This window comes from Gastrolobium bilobum, unplaced genomic scaffold (assembly GCF_033153095.1).
Source record: "Gastrolobium bilobum isolate Gb01-03AN ecotype WA unplaced genomic scaffold, APGP_CSIRO_Gbil_v1 utg912, whole genome shotgun sequence".
NCBI lineage: Eukaryota > Viridiplantae > Streptophyta > Magnoliopsida > Fabales > Fabaceae > Gastrolobium > Gastrolobium bilobum.
This window is the reverse complement of record NW_026896735.1, coordinates 93,331-115,170: the sequence shown is the minus strand read 5'-3', so window position 1 is coordinate 115,170 and position 21,840 is coordinate 93,331. Positions and strand designations below refer to the sequence as shown.

Sequence of the window (21,840 nt, the reverse complement as noted above, 5' to 3'; positions counted from 1 at the left end):
TCAAATATTAAGGAAAAATATATTCGAGAGAAAAACTGAGTAGTACTACTACCTATGGATTAGAGGGCCATGTAAAAAACTATCAATTGTAGTTTTAGATCGATTTTTTTTATTTAATTAGAATATTTATTCATATGTAATGTAGCGAAAATAACCTTCTAGTATGTCGCAACACTATGAAATAAAAGATACATTTGAAAACGCTTACAAAAAAAAAAGAAAAAGAAAGATACATTTGAAAACTAATTTGTGTATTATTAACTTTGTAACTCCCGTGGAGGATAACTATCGCGCTTTGACCAAAACATTGTTGTTCTCATTATTAATTAGAAAGGTAAAGGACGAAATAAGGAAGAAAAATATTTTTAATTATCTTGACAAAATATATAATCAAATTTTCCTATTTTACCCACCACCACTTTATAATTATTGACATTTATGTCACATATTTTTCTATTTTTAGTAAAGAAATATATGTTCCTATAACACAAAAGATATGCTCTCATGACCCTCGATCTCATTGAGCTTATATTCGTTGTCTAGCTATATTCTACAAATCAACTATGCATTTTCTCTCCCCATACCATTGATTTGCCTACAAATAACTGAGATCGGTAATATCAAATGAGGCAGATGATTTAAGATTTTAACATCTCATGAAAAATATCATAATCACAATGCCTTATATCATTTGAACAGTATTTTTTATTTAAAAAGAATATATAATTAAGCAAAAGATAATAACTTCCCTTTGATAATATTTTTACAAATTAATTGAATCAACTATTAATTATATTTAACTAATTTTATAGACTAACATACATATCTTCATATTAAAAGCTTAAAATAAACTCATTTACCGAAATTGACCAACAAATTTGTATGTGTTTTCCTCAAAATATATATATTCTAGCATTTGAAAACTAGGGCCCCAAAATGTCCCTCCACAATTTGTATTCAACTCATTCTTAGTCTTAGGTCAATCACTCTCACTCACTCAACTCAACAGTCATAGACTAGTATACTATAGTATTAGTCCGTACTTAGCGTAAGATTTAATCAGTACACACACAGTGACGTAGTTACGTACACCCAACGCCTTTCTGGCTCTCTTCTCTTATTTCAAACTCTCTACCTCTGCTTCAAATTCAAGCCTTCTTTTCCTCTCTCTCTATGTCTATATATATATTCACATTTATTTTTCAATTTATTGATTAATTTTGATAATAGAAAGTCTAAAATTGTTCTCTGTCCCTGAAATCCCTCTCCCTCCAGAATCTATCTCCCTTCGTTTCTAGGGTTTTGGTTACTGAGTCCGAGTCTGAGTCTGAGTCTAGGGTTTTATCACTCTCATTTCTCACCATGGCTGCTGAGAAACTCAGAGATTTGAGCCAACCGATTGATGTACCGTTGCTCGATGCAACCGTCGCTGCCTTCTATGGCACTGGATCTAAGGAAGAGGTCACCCCCTCCACCTTCATCTTTTTTCTCTCTCTCATTCATCAATGTCCCATATACTTAGACGATACGCAGTTTAGGGTTGAAGTCTGTGCAGTTTCATTGTAAAAATTTTGTCATACTCAATTAAATTGAACGGGTTTCCTCGGTTATGCTGTATATTCACATTAATACTCGTTTGGGTTGAAAAAACTTGAAACCATGTCAAATGTATATTAATTAGTTTTGATTTTTTTTTTTATATTGATGCGAGTACATTGGACTTGTTTCATTTTAGAGAATGTGCTACTGCTTACACGGCCATTTTGCTCTTTTTTGTATTTTGAAGCCTAACAATTTTTATCATAATTGTCGGACATTTTCATCGTGCAGAGAAGTGCTGCTGATCAGATTTTGCGCGACCTACAAAATAATCCTGATATGTGGCTTCAAGTCATGCATATTCTTCAGAACACTCAAAATCTGAATACTAAGTTCTTTGCCTTGCAGGTTCGTTTGTTTAATGATCTATACTAGTATTTCTGTTGTGTAGTGTGAATAGTTCTTTTTGAAAATAAAATAAAATAAACTTATGGATTATGGATTTTGGGTCTGTATGTATTGCTGCATAAGATAAGGGTTTCAGTTGTAGTGTGATACGACACCAGTCCTTAAAGAGTATTGTAGGAAGGATAGCATATTCTCATATCTCAATGCTGACTCAGCAAGCTAGTTAGTTAGTAGAGAATATTCTAGAAGTGGGTATGGATTATAAATTGAGAGGTATGTGAAGGGTGAGGGGGATCTGGAATCTTTGGGAATTGCTTGGGCCCTTTTTGGGATTGGGAGAGAGTGGAACCTCTCATATGTGTTCCACACTATCTTACTTTTCTTGCATGGTGATTTCTTTCTGGTCATTGTAATTTCTTTCTGTCACTGTAATTTCCTGTTTTCTACAAGATAGTTGTAAACGAGTCTTTGTGTAATCGTTGTTATTTCCATATAAAAAAGTATAATATTCAGATCCATATTGCTGTGTTATTTCCTTTAATTCAGTACATCAGTGGCTGGTTTGTATCAATTGGTATCAGAGCTCCGATCTAGGAGCTCTGTGGGCATGGTGGCAACAAGAAGCATGGAAACCAGAATGAAGGTTGTGGAAGACGGGCTGCGCAGGAAAGATGATTGTCAGGACGAGGTGATTCGAAGGCTGAACGCTAACGCTGCTCGACACGAAGAAGTCTTATTACGGATGGACGCTAACGAAAGGGGAATCACAGAAATCATCCGGAGGTTGGACGAGATGGAGGGGAGAAGGAAGAGACGTTCTCGTAGAGAAGAAGAAGATCTGGATGACAACATCTCAGATTCGTACAGAGCTCTGTGCTCGCTCAAACAATGGGGGAGTCTTTCTGAATTTCGAGCAGAATTCAAACAAATGGTGGAAGCTCTTCGTGTCGAGGATGAAGACCAACTCAAGCAAGCATGGCTGAACGGAGTGCGCAACAATATCCGGGAAGAACTTCTGATGTACCCAAATCTCAGTCTGAGGGAGATGATGAAATTGTCGCTCAAAATTGAACGGAGAAACGTTGCGTGGAAGGAGGAGGGATGGGGACCAATGACTAAAGGTTGGGCCCAGGGTTCCCAACTATCTTTGGGCTCACAAACTTTTTCAGGCCCAAATGAGACAAAGGGATGGAGTAATACCACAGTGGGCCAAACAAGTGTACATGGCCCAATTCGCAACTCAGCCTTGAACATGGGTAGCCCTAATAATGGTCAGGGCACAACGAAGGGTGGAACGTACGAAAATATCAGGGATGGGGCTGCGACGAAACTTTCTTGGTCAACGACCGGCAAACGCTCGTCGGAAAGCCACGTGACCCAGGGACAACAGCTGTCTCAAGCTGAGCTCCGTCATCGACAGCCATGTGGGCTGTGCTTCAAGTCCGATGAGTGCTGGAAGCCCGACCACAGATACCAGGTCCGTCAACTGCATCCTTTGGTGGTGGACATGGACGACGAGGAAGAAAGAGAGGGGAAGATCGAAGAAGAAGGGGTGGTTTCGGTGTCACGACTGACGGAGAATCAGGCCAGCGACGGCCATCAACGGCGGGAAGTTGACTCCTTGCTATTTACTCGGGATAGAAGTGTTTGCATTAATCTTGCTACTGCTGATATTGTCATTCCTTATGATAGTGGCTGGAACCCAAAAGCTGACTTGCAAGTGCAGGACCGTGCTTATAGGATTTGTCAAAAGAAAAAAGCTCAAGTTGTCCGAGTTGGCAATAAGTATACGTTTGAGGAAAAATTCATAAAGCAAGAGACGTCATTGATAAATGACAAAGGCGTGGGAGTGGCTACGACTCCACAACCACCAGCGTTAGTGGTAGACCCACCCTTGCCTAAGCCGCCGGACTTGGTCCTTGATAACGAGGCAAAGGAGTTTTTGGAGAGCAGAGAAAAACAAAGTCAGTGGCCACAACGATGGCGTAATCAACAGGAAGTGGCTAGGTTAGGGAGTGGATTGGTGGTATTGGGCCATTTAATTTACCTAAAGGGTCAGGCCCAAGTTATTAATTATTTCCAAATCCAGCCTAGCAGTGTCACTATTTCATACAAAAATTGGGCTTGTGAGCCCAAAATCATGCTTGGACCCAATTGTCCCCAAACATTTGGGTGCTGTCCAGCAAGCCAAGAAAGGCGAGAATTCACGATGGAGGAGAGCAGAATTTACGTTTCACGGTTGAAGCTCCAATTTGATGATTTTCAAGCAAGACCAAATTCATTTGAAGTGTACCCAGGTCCTGTTTGTTATTTGGAAGTGAGTATTAGTTCTAGCAAAGAAGCATTTATTTTTTATGTTGGCAAGGACTTCAATATTGCAGAAGGATTTATATATTCAAGGAGGGTTGAGACAGATGTCCTAATAGCTGTAGTTGGATGTGGGGAAGATATTTGGGCAAATGATGAAAAGAAACTTGCACAAATTCAAACAGATTTAAAAAAAGATGGAACTACTGCAGAGGAGCAATGGGATCCTGGTAGAGGTTATATTGCCTCATGCATTAGTTGGCCATTATATTTCAAGCAATGGGACCCCGGAAAACGATCATCACCTTGAGGACAAGGTGATTGTTAGGGGGGGAGTATTGATACGACACCAGTCCTTAAAGAGTATTGTAGGAAGGATAGCATATTCTCATATCTCAATGCTGACTCAGCAAGCTAGTTAGTTAGTAGAGAATATTCTAGAAGTGGGTATGGATTATAAATTGAGAGGTATGTGAAGGGTGAGGGGGATCTGGAATCTTTGGGAATTGCTTGGGCCCTTTTTGGGATTGGGAGAGAGTGGAACCTCTCATATGTGTTCCACACTATCTTACTTTTCTTGCATGGTGATTTCTTTCTGGTCATTGTAATTTCTTTCTGTCACTGTAATTTCCTGTTTTCTACAAGATAGTTGTAAACGAGTCTTTGTGTAATCGTTGTTATTTCCATATAAAAAAGTATAATATTCAGATCCATATTGCTGTGTTATTTCCTTTAATTCAGTACATCAGTGGCTGGTCTGTATCACAGTGCTATAACTATGTCTAGATAAGTATAAATTATATGTATAGCCAATGCAAATGACATATTCAGTGTTGTCCAAAAAACTTCAGAAACTTTTAATTGGGATTGATTATAGCATACGAACGATTTTATTGATATGTGGTATTGATCAAGATATATGTGATAGGTTGATCATGTTAGTAACGCGTCATGTTTGAAAGCATGCTTACTTTAAAGCACTTAATTTGAGGTACTTCAGTTGTAATTATGTCAAATTTTAGTTGATGTACTTGTAGGCAAAATTGCTTTGTTGGAGGTCTTGAATATGTTACCCGTAAATTCTCTGAAATCTTAACATGGATCCTATGGTTGCCAAGAGGCTTATGGCAACAATAATTCTTTGCATGTCACTTTATTGGATAGGGCTACTGACTCATTTGCTTGTTGTGTTTTATGTTTTCATATGTGTTACATGAATTGTTTAGTTTTGACCTCTGCATCCTACTAGCTATCAGTCCAGTGTCTTTGGAAACAACGGTTTTTAGGCTTCAAAGAAGTTTTCCATTTCTTATGAGAATGCTATTTTAGCTGCCTTTCTTAGTATATATCTTTTTATGCTTGTATGTACAGGTTCTAGAAGGCGTAATTAAATATAGATGGAATGCCTTACCTGTTGAGCAGCGAGATGGAATGAAAAATTTCATCTCTGATGTTATTGTACAGGTATCAGCCGCATTTGGATTCAGCAGAAATTTGAGCTAGTCAGACTTACTTAGATCTTCCTTTGTCAATACTCAAGTTTTTCTGCATTATTGATCTCATTGTAAGCTTTTCTTGCATAGCTTTCTAACAATGAGGCCTCATTTCGAATGGAAAGGTTGTATGTCAGCAAACTCAATATTATATTAGTTCAGGTAAAAACTGCAGTTCCGTAACATTACTTTGATTTATTACTCCTGATAGCCTTGCAACCCTATGTTCAGTGCCTATGTTTTATCATTTCCTTTTCCGTGTAACAATTCAAGCTGCTTAGGGATGCTTTACTTTTTTCTTCTCCCAATTTTTTTTTTCAGTGTACCTAATACTTTCAAATTTATTTGGATTGTTCCTTTTAGTCTCAAAATCCATTATTTTGTGCATATATGGCTTATACTTTCCTTTTCCATTTATAAATTCAATCTGCCAAGTTTTTTTTTTCCTCACAATGTTTTGGTGGGTTTCTTGATGCTTACAAAATTATTTATCAAGATTCAAGATGAAGAAAGATCTTTTCTGCAGTTTTAGAATTTTCTTATAAAGGTCGTAGATTTCTTTTCAGTTCTCTATAAATGTGGATTCTAAAACTTCTTTTGCATTATATTCTTTTTTTCTTGCATTCTTTTGGAGTTTTTGGTATCTATGCATGAATTTGTGCACAACTAGAAGCTCTATATAATGATGGGTATGTCTCATGCAGATTTTGAAGCATGAGTGGCCAGCGAGATGGCGAAGCTTTATTCCTGACCTTGTCTCAGCTGCTAAAGCTAGTGAAACGATTTGTGAGAATTGTATGGCTATATTAAAAGTAAGTTTATCCTACTCTCTCTTGGATTTTGTTCCTTATATCAACAACTAAATTAAAAATGTCTGTTCAGCTTTTGAGTGAAGAGGTTTTTGATTTTTCAAGAGGAGAGATGACTCAGCAGAAGATAAAAGAGCTTAAGCAATCCTTGAACAGGTAGCTATTGATGGTTCAACTTTCATGGTTGCTATTTCATTTCTCCTTCTTCTAAGTTGGGCGTCTGAAAGAATTTGAGTTTTAGTTATTGGCTTTTCATATTAATAGATTTTTGAGATTGCCTTCTTTAAAACCTTAGCTGTGCTGCTATATAATTTTTGGTTCATTTTTTAAAGTGCTTAATTGATTGAAAGACTGGAAAGTGATGATAACTGCTTATATCAGTGGCTAGCTAACTGTTTGTTTGGGGGGGGGGGGGGGGGATAGGTTGTGGTGGATATTGCTTTACTTGTTAATTGGTAATCATGTGTGTAAGCTGGAAGGTTAGATTGGGTTGATGGACATAAAATGTTTTAGTTGTTGATTGGTAATGCCTTGTTCATTTTAGAACAGAAATAATATCTGGAAAACTACAAAATAGAAATTCTTGGTAGAAAGAAATATTGCCAGTCTAGGAATAATTAATCGCTCCAATGGTTAGTAACTACTTATTGGCTTAAATACTTATTTGTTTCTAGACAGGAAATATTTTTACCAGATTTTTCGTTGATGTTAATTTGCCATAAAGTTTTCCTGTTGGATCTGGCATGGTTGTTCCTTTCCTCAACAAAGGCGTCCTTGACAAGATGCATTATGGTGCCTGTGTTTAAAACAATTTTGATGTAATCTCAATTGTTGTGCAAGAGTTACTATATAAACTGGCTTGATGTACATACTGTTTAGATATCCGTTATTGCTTCTCTTCCTCATACTTGCTTTGGCTAGTTATGTGTTCACTGATTGGATATGATTTTTCTTCATTTACCTTTTTAAGTGTCTCTATATTGCTAAAAATTATGCTTGGTTATTTGCAGTGAATTTCAACTCATACACGAGTTATGCTTATATGTTTTATCAGCATCCCAAAGGGCTGAGCTCATACGCGCAACTCTATCTACATTGCATGCCTTCTTATCATGGATTCCCTTGGGTTATATATTTGAATCACCATTGGTAGGTGCAGTTTTCTGCTAAATGCTTACTGTTATGAAGGAATTCACAAACTGAAATATTTTGATATATTTTTACATAACAGCTTGAGACCCTCCTGAAGTTTTTCCCAGTTCCAGCATATCGGAACCTGACATTGCAATGTTTAACAGAGGTATGTTCCATTCTTTGAGTGCTTTTTCCTTCATTTGAAATTTTCAACATCGATATTCAATTTTTATGTTTGCAGGTGGCAGCCCTTCAATTTGGGAATTATTACGATGTGCAGTACACTAAGATGTACAATATATTCATGGTCCAATTACAGGTGTGTCTGGATTAGTCTCCTTTTTGTAACATATACTGCATTATTATTCATTTGATTCTGTGGTTGACTTTTGGATAATGTTATGTTTAATGTAGAGCGTCCTCCCACCTACCACAAATATACCTGAGGCATATGCACATGGTTCAAGTGAGGAACAAGTGGGTCTTTGCTGAAACAATATGCCTAACTTGCTTACTTAATTTTAAGTATTTGTCTGACCCTGGCTATATTTTTTTTCCCGATGCTTAGGCATTTATACAGAATCTGGCTCTGTTCTTTACCTCATTTTACAAGGCAAGGTCTATTTTCTCAGTTTTATGTTTACTTGTAGTTTTATTTTGTGAACATATAATCATCAAACAGCATGATTAAACTTTGTGAAAGAATGTGACCTTGCCAAGGCTGGTATCTAGAATGTGACCTTGCCAAGGCTGATATCTCTAAGCTGCATTGTGGCATATTTAAGAATAGATCAATTATGGTGTTTAAAAAACAGATCCTCTTCCTCCCCTTCCTCTATTTTTCTTCCATATATTGTTTTTGGGTTGCTTGTTGGGTGTTCTGCTCTTTATTGACATGTTCTGGTACCCTTTTATTTTTGCAGGTTCACATTCGCATTCTTGAATCCACTCAAGAGAACATATCTGCTTTGCTATTGGGCCTTGAATATCTTATCAACATTTCATATGTGGATGATACTGAGGTTTTTAAGGTATGTTTATATTGGAATATGTTTCTTCCTTGTGTGCATATTTCTTCCGTTATGAATTCTCAAGTTCATGTTCTAATGTTTTTGCCTGATAGATGTCTTCTGCACCCTCTCCCACCAATGTTTCTGTTAGTCCGCATGTGCATACTGCATAAGTATGTGTGCCAATGTCTTCTGTTCTGAATACCCAAGTTCATGTGCTACATCGTTTGTTAAAAACAACAGGTCTGTCTGGACTACTGGAATTCCTTGGTGTCAGAGTTGTTTGAACCACAACGAAGTTTAGATAATCCTGCTGCTGCTGTAGCCATGATGGGACTTCAGGTGCTGTCTCTCTAATGATGTCACTCTTTGATAGTTTAAAATCAAGAATTAGCAATTCTTATTTCCCTCACAAGACACTTGTCTAACAAAATATGACTTGGTATCTTCACATTCATATGGAAGACTACAGGTGTTATTATTATGTTGATGTTTACTAAATTAGTTACTAGAAATTTTGTGCATATTTCTACAGTTCTACTATCAATTAATATAATATTTCAGTTTTTCCATACTGCTCTTTTTGTCCTCAATGTTCTCTAGAAAGTTGTAATTTATTAGCATATTTGTTATTAGATTAAGGAAAGATACATGGTTGTAAAAGAAATTAATCAAATGAGTAAAATAATTGAGGTGTTTAGCTATGATCACAACCATCCTAGCTAATCTCTACATTTCTAATTTATTTTTGAACAATTTTTAAACTTTCACATGATTATTGTCGTTCCTTCCATTAATCTTCATACTATGAGAAGTATCCATTGTCAAATTTAAGACGTGTACAATAGGATAGAGTTTGGACCTGTAGTCTCAAACTGAAAATCATATATTTGGAATAAGCAATTTTTGAATGGGCCATGTTTCATTTATATTATTTTCATCTTGGTGTCTCTTTTGTGTTTCTGATATATTTTCTTCTTTCTAAGAATGGTGGCTGTGTACTGTGCCTAAAAGTGTTACTGATATATATTTCTCTCAATGGAATAAGCAGGTACTCCCTGGTATGGTTGATGGGCATGGTTCGCAGCTTCTTCAGCGCCGGCAGCTTTATGCCGGTCCCATGTCAAAGTTGAGGATGCTTATGATCTGTCGTATGGCTAAGCCAGAAGAGGTTCTCATAGTTGAAGATGAAAATGGGAATATTGTCCGTGAAACCTTGAAGGACAATGATGTTCTTGTTCAATATAAGGTTATAAACTGACATGAGTTTTGCCAGAGTTTAGTGTCCAATATTTGTATCTATATAGAAAAAATATCTCAAAGCTACTTTCTTCTGAATATTATGTTTGGATAGATTGCTTGTACAAAATATTGATAATTTAAGAGACTTACACTTTCATTGTTTAATTATACAGATTATGAGGGAGACTCTTATTTACTTGTCAAATCTTGACCATGATGATACTGAAAAGCAGGTATGTGAATCAGAAAGCACTGGTCCTTTTGTTGTTTTACTGGGTAAGACAATCATATTGTTGCGTGGTTTCTTTTTTGTGCTTAAGTTGTTATTGTTGGGGGGTTTACACTGTTTCAAACATGAGCTGATATTTTATTTATCAAATGGTAAAACCTGGATATCTTTCTTGAATATTATTAACGTCCTAAAGTCAAATTGAATAACCTAAAGGCTATCTATTATAAAATTATTACATGCTTGCCATGTATATGACATCTTGATTCAATTGTTCTTTATCGTGTAATATGCAGATGCTGAGGAAATTAAGTAAACAACTTAGTGGTGAGGATTGGACATGGAACAATTTGAATACACTCTGCTGGGCTATAGGATCTATATCTGGTTCCATGATGGAAGAACAGGTACTGTGAACTTCATCGTCTAGCTTAATTGACATTGTATTCAAATATGTATGTTCAATTTCAAAATTAAGAATATGAGGAGTTATCATAATTTGTTTAGACATTACAGGTATTGTGGCATCCTGTTGGTTTTAGGATTTTTTTAACATAAATTTTGTGGACAACCATGTTGACTTTGTTGTTGATATCTTGAAGAGATTGAGGCGTACCTTGAATCGCATTGGGTTTCTTAGTTGTTATCATGTAGCAATTTTTACTTTTATCCGAGTTAATTGTTGGTGATATCTCGAACAGATTGAGGTATACCTTGAATGGCATTGAGTATCTTAATTGTTATCATGTCTCAATTTTGACTTTTTACTGTGTCATAAGTACTCTATCATGAATTGTTAATCTCGCCCGCTGTGTGCGTCCGCGCTTTCGTGTCTGTCTGTCTCGTTTTCGCATGACTGCATATTGGTTTATTTTGTCTTTTCTAGGAGTGACGCATGTATAACACTCATTTCTGAACTCAATAAATTTGTTAAATATCTCTTTCTTTTATGGATTTATCAGTTTTGGTAGTTTTTTCTCTACTAAATAGTTAAACATCTTCGTTTGTGGCAGGAGAACAGATTTTTGGTTATGGTCATTCGTGACTTATTGAATCTATGTGAAATTACAAAGGGAAAAGACAACAAAGCTGTTATTGCGAGTAATATCATGTATGAATAATTTATATATGCCCTTTTTCTTTGTTTTGGTTGTTTAAGATTGCATATATTTTTTATATGTAATATACTATTGCTTCCTTTGGCAGGTATGTTGTTGGGCAGTATCCGCGGTTTTTAAGAGCTCATTGGAAGTTTCTTAAAACTGTTGTGAATAAGTTGTTTGAGTTTATGCATGAGACACATCCTGGAGTCCAGGTTATTTTTTCTCCTCTGAAGCTTACTGTCAGTTTCTGCATGCCTATTATTTCTAATGATATTATAACTTGTTAAAACAAACGCAGACTCTGATTTATTTTTCTTTATAATAGGTGCTTTACTTATCTCGAATGATCCAAATGAGTAATTTAAAACTCCCCCTTTTTGTTTTAAATATTTGTGGCTTAAGCCTTAATGAATTATGTTTTTTTAATTTTCTTCTATGTATTATAACAATATCGAAGTGTTTCTAATATTCTGAAGCCTCTTGAACTTTGGCGTATCATTCCTTAAGACTTCTAACTAATTTTCTTAAAACATCTAGTAATTTTGACAATATACCTCACTTTATACACTATCACTGTAACCTATGCAAATATTTTAATTGGCTAACTATGAATATGCTGAAAATTGAGCATCCAATTGTATTAATATTTCCTTTTAGTATTCAATTCTCTTTTTTCCTTTTCAAATAGGTAATATGGGGAGTGTGTAAACTGTCTGCCTTATGGTTTGGTGGAGTATTATCATAATCTATAGCTACATTGTAGTATTTCGATGGGTTTTTTGGTCTAGTATTGCTAATATTTTCTGTAAAAAAACTTCAAATAATGTGATGTTGTCTGATGATAAAAATATTTGCTATTGGAAATGCCTTAACATGTAATTATTATTCATGTTTTATGTGTTTCAGGATATGGCCTGTGACACATTTCTGAAAATTGTCCAGAAGTGCAAGCGTAAATTTGTGATCACTCAGGTAACAAGGGCTACAAATTTCTTCCTTTCCCATCTTTATTCCAAAAGAAAGTGGCTAGTGTATCTCACAAAATATTCCATATCTGTTCAGTATGTGATATAGTCCGTAACAGTCAAAATGATTGCTTTCAGGTTGGGGAAAATGAGCCATTTGTATCTGAACTTCTATCAAGCCTTCCAACCACCATTGCGCATCTTGAACCCCATCAGATACACTCCTTCTATGAATCTGTATGCCTTTCAGATTTCTTTGATCCTAATCTCATTGATTAGTACTTTTTTTCTTATGCTCTATGCTTTTATTCGTGTTTGCACATATTTAAGTGATATTCTCGTATTGTAGGTTGGTCATATGATTCAAGCAGAATCTGATGCACAGAAGAGAGATGAATATCTTCAGCGGTTGATGGAGCTCCCAAATCAGGTCCTTTGCTTGCTTGAGAATCCATGTTATTTGCTAATCTCTTTCATGCTATGCACATGTATTTCTGTAATTTTTTTCTGTAAGCTAAGTTTTATGCCTGTGATCCCCCCTTTTCCTGCAGAAATGGATGGAAATTATAGGGCAGGCACATCAAAATGCTGATTTTTTGAAGGATCAAGATGTAATCCGGACTGTGCTTAATATATTGCAGGTGGTGTATTTGTAATCATTTATTTAATTTTAATGTTGTGTTACTCTCTACACCCCAGGAGGCTATTTGAATTTAGAAATTTCATACATTATTTTATGGCATTTTGATTCAGTGGTGAAAACTATCTGACTAATTAGTCACTGATTTTCACTCAGCAAAAGGCCTACTTTTCTCCTTCTCGTTTGTCTTGTCCTGGGGTAATGTGTGTGTGTGTGTGTGTGTACATGCATGTGTATATATGTATGTATTTATGTGCATTCATACATAAACACATACTTATGTGTGTGTGTATAATCATGTACAGGCTCACACACTTGCACACACATGTTATGTGGTATTATTCCTTAAAGTATCAGTAAAGATCGAAATAGAAATGGTTTTATGAGCTTTTTTCCCCTATGTTTTCCTTTGGACTTTTAACAATTATCATGTGGCTTTGGTTCCACACTTTTTGTTTGACAACATTTGTTGAAGGTTGCCATTGTTCATTCACGAATTTGGCTTTCATGTAGGTGTCTTCTAGGTTTTGATGTGTAATTCCTGTGATCATAATCAATTCCCAGCTCCTTTGTTTTTTTTTCTTGGTTATTTTGTTACTTCATGATGTCAAGGTTGTGATTTGAGCCCCTCCTAATTGCAGACGAATACAAGTGTTGCAACTTCTTTAGGGACATATTTCCTGCCCCAAATCTCATTGATCTTTTTGGACATGTTGAATGTGTACAGGTATGTTTTGTTAACTGATTAGTTTTTATATTCTGAAGCCCTCATAACAAAATTGATACTTAGCAATAAGTAGTTTGATTAGATTCTTTATTACTTGAAACGCTAAATCCTTTTTTTTTTTTCTTTCTGAAACAGAATGTACAGTGAGCTTATTTCAAAAAGTATTGCAGAAGGGGGACCTTTCGCATCTAGAACATCCTATGTGAAACTTCTACGGTAAGATTATTCAGAGGATACTATTGGTCTTGTACATTAGATTATTATTTAGTCCCTTTTTTTATGCATGTTCTTCTTGATGCAGTTCGGTCAAGAGGGAGACACTTAAGCTGATTGAGACATTCTTGGATAAGGCTGAAGATCAACGACAAATTGGAAAACAATTTGTGCCACCAATGATGGATCCTGTTCTGGGAGATTATGCTAGGAATGTTCCTGATGCGAGGGAATCCGAGGTTTTGTCACTTTTTGCCACAATTATAAACAAGTATGCTTCTGTCTTTTAATTGTTGTTTCCTTTATTTTATTGATTGGTGTATGGTGCTTTGACTTTTAAATTCTACATGTATATGTTCTGTTACTTCCTGAGGGTAGTGTGTGATGATTACTTGCTAATTTAATTATGAATAGCACGTGTGATTCGATTATCTCTCCCTTTCTTCCAGATATAAAGCTACAATGATTGAAGATGTACCTCGCATATTTGAAGCTGTTTTTCAGTGCACACTAGAGGTAATTGTGTAGGATATTCAGCTATGACGTAAATGCGCTAGTTTACCATTACTCTCTGATTGTGAACCCTCATGTTTGATATCCAGTCTGCCACCCATTATACTCTTTATTTTTAGGGTCCCCTTTTTCTCATGTAGTAGGAGAATTCTTTCTCCTATTATAGACACAAGATGTGGTGGGCCCCACCACCCATTAAAAAAAAATTGTTGCACATAATTCGAGGTCTCACTAGCAGAAAAAAGAATTCTCCTGCAACATGAGAATTCTTTTCCCCTAATTTTTTAATATTTTAACTTCTGCAATAAAAATTTATGGTCTTGTTATTTTTTGGTCAACAGTGTGATTTATTGTTACTTGAGATGTAAATTTGTAACAATTGTTCTGAGATGCATAATTTAGAAGTTCTGCTAATGGTGCATCATACAAGTTGTAATTTTTAATAACTGTGATGACAAATGATTATTGGGGTATCTCTGTAGGTAAAAATATCAACTTTACTTTTTATTGTTTCTCAGATGATTACAAAAAATTTTGAAGACTACCCTGAGCATCGGCTCAAGTTCTTCTCTCTACTCCGTGCCATAGCTACTCATTGTTTTCCTGCTTTAATCTGCTTATCAAGTCAGGTTGTGCTTCTTGCTCCTGTTGCCACAATAAATCAATGTCATGTTACTTTATTTGGCTTAATCTGATATTGTGTATGATTGCATTGTCAAAATTTGCAATCTCTGTAGTCTGTGCCTGAGGTTATTTATGATCTGTTTCAGCAACTGAAGCTTGTTATGGATTCAATCACATGGGCATTTCGGCATACGGAAAGGAATATTGCTGAAACTGGGCTGAACCTGTTGTTGGAGATGCTGAAGAAGTTTCAGGTGTGGTGTTTATATAATGTTCTGTTTATAACTCACTCCTAACCTTCGAAGGTTATTTCAGCATACTTAGTTTTCCTTGATTATTGCATATAGGTTTTCCTTTTTTGGAGGATTTCTTAGCCTCCCTCTAGTTGCACTTTCCTTCTTATCTCTATAGTAAAATTTACTTTTCTATCCACAACAAACTTCATGTTGCCCGTCGGGTTCTTACTGTTCTGGTGTATATCTTTGTTCTTTTAATTTTGGCTGATTATCTGTATTTATAACAGGGCTCAGAGTTCTGTAATCAGTTTTATCGGACATATTTTTTGACAATTGAACAAGAGATATTTGCAGTCTTGACGGACACTTTTCATAAGCCAGGGTTCAAATTACATGTCTTGGTGCTGCAGCATTTGTTCTGTCTGGTATAATGTCATAGTCATATGAGCTTTATTTTTGTTTTTTGTTTTACTAGCTAGTGAGAAATAGCAAAAATAATGTGTTAATATTTTTCAGCTGGAAACTGGTGCCCTAACTGAGCCTCTCTGGGATGTTGCTACAAATCCGTATTCATACTCTAGTAATGCAGTGTTTGTACGTGAATTTACCATAAAACTTTTAAGCACTTCTTTTCCCAATATGACAGCAGCAGAGGTAATTGAAGAAAAATGAATAATATTTGACGCCCCTCCCTTGCCAGAACAAATGACTAATTTCAAGAATTTTGCAGGTTACCCAATTTGTTAATGGACTCTTTGAGTCCACAAATGATCTCTCCACATTTAAAACTCGTATACGGGATTTTCTTATACAGTCAAAAGAATTTTCAGCTCAGGTAATGCTTTATGTAGTATTGCTACTTGCATTTTCTTGTACTATAGTCTGGGGCTTTCTTTGAACCGGTACAACAATTGGGGAAGTTTGTACTTGTGCGCCTAGAATGTTAACCAGTGCATTTTGCTATCTCGGTTCGTGTAAAGAACTGTCTGGGCAACATTTTGCAAGCTCATTGGCAAAATTGTTGACATTTTTTATTTGCTTCATGTTCACTCCTTGAATTGTTTATTTGACTTGCTCCTCTGCCCACGTCAATGAAATTCAGTACAAATCTGCGGTTTGTCAATTGCTCTCTTTACTGCAGGATAACAAAGATCTCTATGCTGAAGAGGCTGCAGCTCAGAGAGAGAGAGAACGACAAAGGATGCTTTCTATTCCAGGCCTTATTGCCCCGAGTGAGTTGCAAGACGAAATGGTGGACTCATAGATAGGCTAGGCTAGGACAGCATTTGAAGTTGTTTCACAGGCTCCTTGATTAAATCAATTACCAGATACTTTGAGAACAGATGCAGCTTTTTCCTCGGAGGTTTAATTTTTCCTCTCTTCCCAATATTTTTATGTTGGGACTGGTTTGGCAAGGGTTCCTAATTTCAGAGTTTTGACTGACGGGGGGGATAGTTGAGTGTAGATTATTCAGTTACTAATTGAGGATGATAAATATCGAAGAGTCATTTGTAAGGGATTCATGAAGGCATCTTTATATAGAATCACAGGCTGCAAGGCTCATTCCGAATATCGATGACTCCTTAGGTGTGACCTCCTAATCTCTGGCGGTTTGTGCAGAAAACCCTTGTGGTTTGATATTTTGTATTTTTTTTTTCCTTCATTTAACTTTAGGGATATTGATGTACCATGATTGCACTTAATATATGGTTTCATTTATTTATTGTGTTATAGCCCGCGCCACAATCTCCTAATATGGAGAAAAGGTATTATTTTATATTCCCAGTTTCTTGCTTTCTAGTTTCAAATCTCTAGCAATTTTTTCAGAACATGTTGAAAGCAACGGGAAAATCAAGTATGAGAAAGAGAATCAACAAATCAGATTAGTATATAACAAATGTGAATTCAGAAAGACATCGCGTGATTGATAAAGGCTCGTCTAAATGAATTATAAAATTGTATTTTTTTTTTTTAATTTTATTAGTTAAGGTTATTATATATGTTAAATTAAATTAAAGTTATTTTTTTTTTCACTTGTTTATTTTAAAAGTCTTGTTCCGAGTGTGTAAGTGGAGCTTTCAAGGATATTTTCTATCTTCGGTTTACGTTGTTAATATATTGTCGAGTTAGTAAAAATAGGATTGTTAAATCAGGCATAAAGAAAAATATGTATAGTCTCTGCCTAGGAAAATTACTGAAATGGGTGGGTTCAGGAGTGGATTTTGTAATCATGTTTTTGGATAGAAAGATAATTTGCTTCAAAATAGCTCTCAGTCAATTTTAAGAATTCATGAACATCTGTGGAGGCATCAGTGTAGCAGTGGTTGGTAACGCTGAGTTTGTTTATTTTTAATTTATTAATTATACGGTGATTTCAATCTATTAAATTAAAGTTTTGTTTTTTTCTGTAAATAAATTATTTATATTAAGCACAAAATGACGTTATTTTGAGATGAAAATTAAAGTATTTTTATAATTATAATTTATTTCAGGGTTATAACAATCTTTCTCGCTGTAATATTTTAATCCAAAACATCATTTTGGAAGCGAATGTAAATGTGTCATTTTGAAAGATGTAAAGTTGTGTCATTTTAAATGAGAGAAAGAGATAGATTATGAGAGAGAGCGGACAAAAAAAATGTGAGTCTCATTTCTTTGTGAGAATAAAATGACATAAATTGTATCATTTAAAACGAGAAACACTTTTCCTGTTAAATAATCTATTAACTCCTTGAATTATTTAAAAAGTGAACATAAATGCCTTGTTGCTAACATATATTAATGATTTTTTATTTTTAAAGTAATTAAAAGAAAGAAAGGTGAATATTGAATTCTATTTTTACTTGTATTTAATAGTTGAGAAATTGTTTTCCCAAATCCAACGCAAGGGGGAAGGTAGGTAGGAAGGAAAAGAAAGCCATTGAAATCCTTTCCCTTTGAATTCCAAGGTTCATAATCTGTGTTGTGATTACAAATCGCAAAATCGAAAATCGTTTTGATTTGATTTGATCGCATAGTCATCATGGGTCAAGCTTTTCGGAAGCTTTTCGATTCCTTCTTCGGCAATACTGAGATGCGGGTACCCCCTTTCTTCTTTCTCCATTTCTATTCTTCATTTCTTTTTGTTGCTTTTAATACACTTTTCCCTAATAATAATGATGATGATAATATAATAAATCTCATTTTCCCTTAATAATGCTGATTTTCTTGTATTTGTGTGATTATTTATTAACTTGTACTTACGATGATAGAGTTTAATAATCCATATCATTTTTCTGTTTTAATTCTCTCATTTTAATTTATTATAACTTGCCATCTCAAATTGTTAACATAGTTTGCTTTGCAATCAGCAATTATCATTATTATTTTTTATTTTTTATTTTTTATTTTTCTATTGATCTGGTTCAGGTTGTCATGCTTGGTCTTGATGCTGCTGGCAAAACAACTATACTCTACAAGCTTCACATTGGAGAAGTTTTATCTACTGTTCCTACAATTGGTGAGTTTTATTCTATAAGCTCATCATTAAATTAATTGATTTCTTTGTTAAATTTTAAACAGAATTCATGTTCTGGTGGATGCAAACATGTAACACGTTTCAGTGTAGCAAAAGAAAAAATAGAATTGGAAATAATCTATATGATGTTTGAGGGCTTATAAATTTGTATTTCTTTGCAGGTTTCAATGTGGAGAAGGTTCAGTATAAGAATGTTATTTTCACGGTTTGGGATGTTGGAGGGCAAGAGAAATTAAGGGCACTTTGGAGGCACTATTTTAGCAACACGGATGGTTTGGTAAGAATTAATTTCCCTGATTTTTTGCTTCTATGAAAACCCAACTTGTGCTGTTTGGTTACAAGAAGTCATCTATCCAAATCCAATAGGGCTTAGAAGACATGATACGGGTCTAAAGTAGCCGAGTAAATACTTATTTGCTCATTTATGCAGATATATGTTGTGGATAGTCTGGACCGCGAGAGAATCGGGAAAGCAAAGCAGGAATTTCAGGTGATTATATAAAAACTTACATACACTCACACCTCATGTTATTTCAAACAAACTTTGAATAGATCTATGGATTACTTGCAGACAATCATAAATGACCCATTTATGCTCAACAGTATCATCTTGGTGTTAGCCAACAAACAGGACCTGGTATGTCTTTGTTATTTCTTGATCCGTGTTCTTTTGGCTGAATGACCTGATATTTAAGGCTATATTTATGAATAAAGATGAAATTAGAACCAAAGCATGTGAATTGGTTGACATTGTTTACTGAATATGCTAAAAGAGTTAGGAGAATGTGCTATAATTAGTGCATATACCAATACCAACATTGCAAGTAAGGTAGATTTTATATTACCAAAACCATTGAAATATTTAAAATAATTGGAAAATAGTAAAGAAGATTTAGGATTTTTTCCCCTGCCATTAGGCCACAGTCCAAGGAATCAATTGTGGTAGAAAAAAATATTCATTGTTTACATGCAAATCTTAGTCAACAACCTTCACTATTTTTGTATTAACCATCATTGTTATGATGCATGACACATCCAACAGATTGTGTGTGTGTGTGCAGACATGCTTAATTATCTCTCTGATTAGCTGTTATGTTGGTTGGATCATATGAGAAATATGAACCAACTTGTGGGGAAAGCTAGACCAATTTATGCCTACAGAATAGATAAAATAAAGCATTTGCTGAGTGAAACTTGTTCCCTTCATAGGTCCAACCGAGCTACATAGGCATATGATGATATGATATGATAGTAAAGCATTATTGTTAATTTAGAAAAAACCTTGCGTGGAGGGTTGGCTCTTACAAACAATTTTCTATAATACATTCCAAAAGTTATTAGAATTTATATGTGGTGCCAAACTAATTAACCAAGATATTTGGTACAGAGGGTTAACCCTTTGTAGATTTTTGTTTTTCATCTCTGTTTTCATAATTCCTATTTTGTATATGGCTCACCAGCTAATACCCCTACTCCATGTCCCATTCCATTGTTGTAACATTCTGAGTCACTTTTGATCTTGCAAGTTGCAACTATATATATATATAGGGATTTACATTTCTGCAACGACTGTACGTGCAGCAGTCAAATACTTCCCATATATATACATGAAAGCATTAAATGTGAGGAATCATAATCATACAAAAGATGAAAACATTAAATGTGGGGAATCATAACTATACACCTGTCATTGCTGTACATAAAGCGGCTGTAGAAATGATTTTACCATATATATATATATATTGACTTTGTTTCTGCTGTCTAATTTGGAAAGAACAAAACTTACTTTAGAATATTCCAATCTCAAGTGTAATTTTATCAATACTCAAGGGAAGTTAGTGTAGTTTCTAAAAAATTTTAAAATTCAAAGCACACGTGAAAAAAAAATTTCAACAAAAATATGTGTGCTTGAACAAAAATCTATTTCTATATTCTCCTTAACATTTTATATTCATAAATTTTTTCTTGTTTGTCCATCACCCTTCTTGACCATAATTAAAAAGTTCAGATACCGGGGCAACTTTTTGATTTTTGGTTTTTCACTTTTTGGCGGGATTTGTATTTCTTTTATTACACATTCTAATTAAATTCTGGTACGTATACCATTTGAATTCTGCATGTTATCCTCCATAAAAGCATGGTTGCATAGTTTCGTTTCTTCACATGCGCAGTTTCAACTGTGGAACTTCTCAATCATTCAAAAGTAACCTGCACTTCGATTAGATTATCAATATCCTGTAATACTAGCAGACTGTTCCTCTTCAACAGACTCCAACCAATTTAAAGAGTTTTGCCTTATTCTCAAGTCTCGTTATAATTGTGAATTTTCTCCCTTTCTGTTCCAGAAAGGAGCAATGACGCCAAGGGAAGTATGTGAAGGATTAGGTCTCTTTGATCTCAAGAATAGAGCATGGCAGATACAAGGCACTTGTGCGCTTAGAGGAGATGGCCTTTACGAGGGCTTGGACTGGCTGTCCTCAACTCTGAAGGAGAGAAAAGCTGCTGGATACTCTTCAATAGGACTAGGAACTTCATCCTTCTAATTTTCCAGGTTTGAACTATCATTTCCTTTTAATCATATGATTACCTTCCTGTTTATCATTACATTACATTATATGTGTATTCTCCACTTCAGGTCTTTTGGCCTTGGGATTTGGCGATTGATGAATGTATAGTGTGTGGCCAGTTCTAAACTGCTGTGATTGGTAATCAAATTTTTGGTTTACATCTGAAGCTGATGAAGTATATAGTTGCTTCGTGTTTCAGGGTACTAAAGATATGTTACTTGCTCCACTTAAAGATGTTTGTGCATGACGAATGATTAACTAAATTCTGTTGCCATATTGGTATCCCTCATTAAGGTCATGGATGCTGGATCATTTGTTCATTCTCTCTCGGTTTCCCCCTTCCTACTCTGGTATATCTGGTTGGCTGTGCATTTGGTGCCGAGATTAATGAAAATAATGATTCTGACAAATACATTGGGTGCTTGTCATGATTTTCTTTTCGGTAACTTCTTATTTTGATTCAATTTAGTTGGGTGGTTGCAATTATTTCCCTTTCCATTTGCTTAGAATAATATGCCTGTCTCTTCTATTGGAATTTTTTTTTTTTTTTTTTTTTTTTTTTGC

General features: G+C 35.1%; 2 protein-coding genes across 5 annotated transcripts; both read left to right on the top strand.

Moving 5' to 3' along the window:
• The first annotated feature begins 1,125 nt into the window (after positions 1-1,125).
• On the top strand, positions 1,126-16,928 carry LOC133301688 (protein EXPORTIN 1A-like). Of its 3 annotated transcripts, none has more exons than XM_061501360.1 (32): positions 1,126-1,461; positions 1,831-1,947; positions 5,626-5,718; positions 5,838-5,909; positions 6,452-6,559; positions 6,630-6,712; positions 7,567-7,705; positions 7,788-7,856; positions 7,932-8,009; positions 8,105-8,167; positions 8,259-8,303; positions 8,614-8,721; positions 8,944-9,042; positions 9,752-9,949; positions 10,116-10,175; positions 10,468-10,578; positions 11,185-11,282; positions 11,378-11,486; positions 12,181-12,246; positions 12,378-12,476; positions 12,589-12,669; positions 12,791-12,880; positions 13,521-13,606; positions 13,742-13,822; positions 13,908-14,090; positions 14,269-14,335; positions 14,851-14,961; positions 15,103-15,210; positions 15,480-15,617; positions 15,709-15,846; positions 15,923-16,027; positions 16,334-16,928. In XM_061501360.1, the coding sequence occupies exons 1-32, from the start codon at positions 1,363-1,365 to the stop codon at positions 16,454-16,456; spliced, it is 3,225 nt and encodes a 1,074-aa protein (XP_061357344.1). In that variant the 5' UTR covers positions 1,126-1,362; the 3' UTR covers positions 16,457-16,928. The 3 variants fall into 3 exon arrangements, with proteins under 3 accessions (XP_061357344.1, XP_061357345.1, XP_061357346.1); XM_061501361.1 differs by having other exon boundaries at positions 9,749-9,949; XM_061501362.1 differs by lacking the exon at positions 8,259-8,303 and having other exon boundaries at positions 7,932-8,011; positions 8,107-8,167; positions 9,749-9,949.
• A 1,129-nt stretch (positions 16,929-18,057) lies between these two features.
• Positions 18,058-21,813, top strand: LOC133301707 (uncharacterized). 2 transcript variants are annotated; one of them, XM_061501383.1, is made up of 7 exons: positions 18,058-18,271; positions 18,601-18,691; positions 18,871-18,986; positions 19,140-19,199; positions 19,281-19,346; positions 21,055-21,260; positions 21,476-21,813. In XM_061501383.1, the coding sequence occupies exons 1-6, from the start codon at positions 18,215-18,217 to the stop codon at positions 21,250-21,252; spliced, it is 588 nt and encodes a 195-aa protein (XP_061357367.1). In that variant the 5' UTR covers positions 18,058-18,214; the 3' UTR covers positions 21,253-21,260; positions 21,476-21,813. The 2 variants fall into 2 exon arrangements, with proteins under 2 accessions (XP_061357367.1, XP_061357366.1); XM_061501382.1 differs by having other exon boundaries at positions 18,059-18,271; positions 21,345-21,811.
• The last annotated feature ends 27 nt before the right edge of the window (positions 21,814-21,840 follow it).